At 40.5% G+C, this 6,000-nt stretch overlaps 1 protein-coding gene across 1 annotated transcript in view; it reads left to right on the plus strand.

Annotated features, from left to right (window-relative positions):
* The window catches only part of ASZ1 (ankyrin repeat, SAM and basic leucine zipper domain containing 1), a 90,252-nt gene that overhangs the window by 18,630 nt on the left and 65,622 nt on the right, over positions 1–6,000 (plus strand). Inside the window, exon 4 of the mRNA XM_024197027.2 lies at positions 4,305–4,416. Within this exon, the coding sequence (XP_024052795.2) occupies positions 4,305–4,416 (112 nt within the window). The remainder of the gene's footprint in view (positions 1–4,304; positions 4,417–6,000) is intronic.

The following is a 6,000-nucleotide window of genomic DNA, read 5'->3' on the forward strand; positions in this document are numbered from 1 at the left end:
TTTGAAGGGGAAAGCGCCACTTCTCTCTGGCCGCTGGCTGTGCGGCTGCCCCTGCTCCTCCACGGGCCGGAAGACTCAGGGCCGCATTCCGAAAGGGGCGTTAGAGCCGCAGGCCAGGGCCCCAGGGTCCCGTGGCCCCTAAAGCCCCTGCGTTCTGGGTGGCCCTGCGGGGGGAGGCAGCTCCTATGGGGGCGGTGCCGCGCTGTGCAGAGCCACCTACACACCCTCTGCACCAAACAGGAGCTGCCCCAGGTAAGTGCTCTGCACCTCCTGCCTGCCCCAGCCCTGAGCCTCGTCCCACACCCCCACTCTGAGCGCCCTCCTGCACCCTAACTCCCTCCCAGACCCCGCATCCCACCCTGAGCCCCCTCCCTAACCCTAATCCAGACCTTCGAATCGCTGTATCACAAAGTGTTAAACCAAGATTTTCAGAAATAATGAAGCATATTCAATCACATTGCTCTCACTAAAATATTATTATTAATAATTTTTTTGTGAGAGCAAAAAGGTTTTTTGTACCGTTAATAAATAAAATACAATAAAAAATTATTTTAAAAATATTGTTTATTTTATCTTGTCCTTTTTTAATTTCTATTTTTTGTATGTTTTATAATGTACATAATATATTAGTACAGTAATACATGTATGTAATTTATACATAAATAAATATACATATATTGGGGTGCATGCTCAAAATTTCTTTACTGATAGGGGTGCGCGATCAAAAAAGTTTGGAGACCACTGCTTTAGGGCATCATCTAGCCGCTAACTAATGGGGGTTAGGAAGAAACGTCTTCTGTTGCAAGATTATTCCATAGTTCTCCACTTTAGAGTTTTTATATCTTCTGAAATATCTGCCAGTGGCCACCATTAGGGACAGGGTATTGGACTTAGATGGACTACTAGTCTGATCCAGTATAGCAGTTCCTATATTTCTGGTTATGCTATTTTGTACTGCTCTAAATAGTTTCTCTTTCCTTGGTATTAAGTCGATAATTATTTGTAAGGTGCAATAATGTTTTCTTCTCCTTTAATACTTTTATTTGTTGCCTAGACAAACTACTTGTTTTAGATCAGCAGTGTCAAAACGAGATCTACATGATATGTTATATGGCCTATAGTGTTGGTAAAAAAATAAGTAGCTTTGCAAAAAACGTGGAAAAATAACTTTCATTCTCTTTGAAACCATCATGAACTTTGTTTTTTGATGAAATCTCATTTCACTGAGGAAAAACGGTTTCACTTTTTGGGCTCTCTCCTTTGCTCTCTTACTGGCAAAAGTCTTTTTCTCACCAAAAGGACACAATTTTGAAACTCTTAATCAAAAAGGAAACATTTTGCCCCAAAATAAAAATTTTCATTTTGGCCAAAAGGCTACGGGGAGGAGACACCAAAATCTTTGTGATTGAAAAAAATGTCAACCAGCTGTACTTGCCTGTCTGGCACATTCAGATTCTTCAGACCCTAAATTTTTACTTAATACTAACGTCTTTTGTATACAAAAGCCAAAAATGACATGATGATTGAACCTGGTGATATTCTAAACAAAAAGAGCTCTTAGCCATGCTTGTAGATGTTTCCATTGCTAAATACTGACTCAGCAGACATTTTAGGCGTCAAAGTTTGGGATTATTGTGTGTGGGCCGTTGTGTTGATTTGTGTGTGTGTAGGGGGGAGGTTGTAGTGGTAGATTTGTATGGGTGGCAGTTGGGCCCAAGTAATCCAACATCTGTGCAGTCTTGCTCATAGAACCAATGAAATTGCTGCATGCAAATTAGCTGTAGAGTAAGGGTGGTGATTGGTTTCATTATCTCTGATCTTACAGTGGCCTAGGACACTTGACATGACATAGATACTTGCATTACTGTAGCTGTACACTGCACAAGTGTAATTTGTAAAGTCAAAATGGCTGAGAACTTAAAAATTGAATGGTAACAGACTGTGAAACCCAGTGATGGTAGAATGTGGTGATACTTTGAACAAAAATAGCTCTCAATCATCCATCACTTCATGCTGACTCAGCAGATATTTTAGGCGATTGACACAAAGAGTGACTTTCTTGGAATCTTATCATATAGATTGTAGCCCTAGTGGTTGCAAAGGTAACCATCCAATGCTGAACTGAATATAAATCTTTTTGAGCTTGTAGAAAGCTCTCACTTTTGTTTTTATAAGTTTTTTACATGAAAAATGCAGAACTCTGAAAATTATTTCTGGCATTATGCTAAAGGAGTCAAACCCACATCTTCCCCATCACGGTTTGTCTTTAGTAAGTTGAGATGCTTTCTTATATTTAGGGCCCTACCAAATTCACGGTCCATTTTGGTCAATTTCACGGTCATAAGATTTTAAAAATAATAAATGTCATGATTTCAGCTATTTAAATCTGAAATTTCACAGTGTTGTAATTGTAGAGGTCCTGACCCAAAAAGGAGTTGTGGGGGGATTGCAAGGTTATTGTAGGGGGATTGTGGTACTGCTACCCTTACTTCTGCGCTGCTGCTGGCGGCGGCGCTGCCTTCACAGCTAGGCAGCTGGAGAGCGGTGGTAGCTGGCCAGGAGTCCAGCTCTGAAGGCAGAGCTGCCGCCAGCAGCTGCACAGAAGTAAGGATGGCATAGTATGGTATTGCCACTGTTACTTCTGTGTTGCTGCAGAGCTGGGCCCTGAGTCAACAGCCACCACTCTCCAGCCCCCCTAAAATAACCTTGTGATTCCCCCATCAACTCCCTTTTGGGTCAGGACCCCCAATTTGAGAAATGTGGTCTCTCCCATGAAATCTGTATAATATAGGGTAAAAGCACATAAAAGACCAGATTTCATGGTCCATGATACATTTTTCATGGCCATGAATTTGGTAGGGCCCTACTTATATTCTTCACAAGTCAGTCCCTTGCCCCTACCCCTAATAATCATTTTGCAATCTTCTGAAATCTTTCAGTTATTCTATCTTTCAGGTAATGAGGTACCTAGAACTAAACGTAGTATTCCATGCGTAGTGGCACCTAAAACTGATCTATTCTTTGATCTGACATGATAGCTGTGTTTGAGACACAAAAGTGCTTTGGCCTTTTTTGCAGTCACATTGCACTGACACTTACCTAATTTTATACTGACCATCACTCCAAGCTCTCTTTCAGCAGTATTGCTCTTCAGGTTTCTCCTTCCTTTTGAATATTTGTATTTCAGAATATTTTCCCCAGATATATTAACTAAATTTAGAATCAGCATGTTAATAAAATTCAGTTTTTAGCTTTTGAATGTTAAATAAATACCCAAAACTAATCTGTCCAATACACCTGTAAATACCACCATCCCCCAAATTGATTGGTTTATCATTGCCCTTTGTTTAAGTCCTTCTGCCATCTTTCAGTCAATGTATCAGTGTTGGTATACAATTTATATGCGTTTTGGATAAGATTTTGTCAGCCAGTGTATCACATGCATTACTAAAATCAATATATTAATCAACTGTGTTATCTTTCTGCTCATGGAAGTTGAAAAATGACTTGTGGGAAACTTCATTTTGTGTAGTTACTTTGTTTCAAAATGCATTCTTTGTTTCAAAATTCTATACTTTCTATAGCAGTGGTTCTCAACCTTTTCAGACTCCCTTTTCAGGAGTCAGATTTCTCTTGCGTACCCCCTCAAGTTTCACCTCACTTAAAAACTACTTACTTACAAAATCAGACATAAAAATACAAAAATGTCACAGCACATATTACTGAAAAAAGGCTTACTTTCTCATTTTGTCTGTATGAAATTTTTGTTTTGTACTGACTTCACTAGTGCTTTTTATGTAGCCTGTTGTAAAACTAGGCAAGTATCTAGATGAGTTGATGTAACCCCTGGAAGATACCCTCAGGAATACACATACCTGTGGTTGAGAACCACTGTTCTGTAGAAGACAATTGTTACTTTCCTTATCCTTAAATTCACCTATATGTCCTAAAAGTGTTCAGTTCTTTGAAAATAAGACCACTTAATATGCCTGATTATTTTTTAAGCTTGGTCTTGGATTTTTCCTACTCTTCAATTACTCTCTCATTGTCTTCCTCAGTGGCTTCTCCTTCCTCTTCCTGGGTGATTTCATCTGTCTTAATGGCTTCATTTACCTTCACTGAGCTGAATATTCCCAAATCTTTCAATCATTTCCAAAGATCAAATACTTGATTTTATCAAACTTGAGAATCTGTCTTAACTATTGTAAAGATGTAATAATGTTAAAAACCCTCTGCTTCAGATTGTTACACGGAGTACATTATTTGTTGACATCACAATCTTCCAATTGTAATTTTCAATTCAGATCAGTATACTGTATTGATGGCTGCATGTACTGCACGTGCTTCAGAGGAGCAGATTTTGAAGACCGTGGAACTACTTCTGTCAAGGAATGCCAATCCCAATATTGTTTGCCGGTAAAATATTTCATTTGTTAGTCTTAAACTGTTAATGGAGATATCATTAAAGACCACATGTGTAAAACTCAAGGAGCAGGCATGGGGAAGGATCAGGTTCTGGGAACCTCCTTGCCCTAATAGGAGCAGTCTTGAAGTGAGGAAACTATTAGACTCTTTCTCCATCTCACCTGAATGATTTTCTTCTCAATTGGGGAGGCAACAAAAGAAGTAGTGAGAGGTATGGGCCATCTCTGCCATTCCTTACACCAGTGCTTCTCAAAGCCAGGCCGCCGCTTGTGCAGGGAAAGCCCCTGGTGGTCTGGGCCGGTTTGTTTACCTGCCGCATCGGCAGGTTCGGCCGATCGCGGCTCCTACTGGCCGCGGTTCGCCGCTCCAGGCCAATGGGGGCTGCGGGAAGCGGCGCAGGCCGAGGGACGTCCTGGCCGCCCTTCCCGCAGCCCCTATTGGCCTGGAGCGGCGAACCGCGGCCAGTGGGAGCCGCGATCGGCCGAACCTGCTGACGCAGCAGGTAAACAAACTGGGCTGGACCGCCAGGGACTTTCCCTGCACAAGCGGCGGCCCGACTTTGAGAAGCACTGCCTTACATTACACCATCACCATTACTTGAGACATTATAGTATTTTTTTTCTTGGTGTCTCAGTGATGTGATATTGCTGAAAATAGAGACACAAGGTGGATGAGGTAATATCTTTTATTGGAGCAACTTCTGTTGGTTAAGGAGACAAGCTTTCCAGCTACACAGAGCTGACCCGAAGAAGAGCTCCAATAAAAGATATTACCTCACCCTCCTTGTCTCTCTAATATCACGTGACCAACATGGCTATAACAACATTGCTGATAATGTTGCTATTTCTCTGTTGTCTGACATATGCTGTTACTCTATTTCTATGCGTTATTGTTCACTTGGGTTGTTGTGGGCAGTAGGCATGCTGGCTTTGTCATGCAACAATATTGACCAGCGTGAGTCATGAAAAAAATCTCATCAGTTAATTGAGTGTATGCAACTATTTAAATTCTTTTACATGATAATATAAATTGAGGATAAAGAAAATTACAAATTTGTTATACTATGGATTTTGCATTCATATCACGTTTAATAATAAAATTAACTGAAAAAGTAACCTATTGCCGGCCCTTCTCCATCTTACGTTGTGTAAGGATGAGACAGTAAATGAAAAGTGAGTTCAAATTAATTTCCCCTCTCTGTTTTCAAGCTTTGTACGTCTGGGGATTTATTCTAATTCTTTATATTAGTCTTTCTCATAGGCATCTGCATTTTGTAAAGAAAAACTACAGTTTTTTATAAAATAACACAGACAACAACATTAACAACATTCTTTTAAAGTTGTAATGTCAAGCACTCATGTTAGGAAATGTCAGAATTAAGGTTGCAATTTGGCCCCTTTGTATGTATGTATGTATTATGATACATCATTGCATGATCATATCATAGTTTTTTCCACTCGACCCCACCCTCATTCAGTGCACAAGATGGATCTGCTGTCAGCATGAATCAAGGTTCTTCTTCGAGTGCTTGTTCACGTCCATTCCACATTAGGTGTGCGCGCGCCGCGTGCACGA

The sequence above is a fragment of the Terrapene carolina genome, unplaced genomic scaffold, assembly GCF_002925995.2.
Source record: "Terrapene carolina triunguis isolate 2854851 unplaced genomic scaffold, T_m_triunguis-2.0 Scaffold68, whole genome shotgun sequence".
In the NCBI taxonomy this organism is placed as follows: Eukaryota; Metazoa; Chordata; order Testudines; family Emydidae; genus Terrapene; species Terrapene triunguis.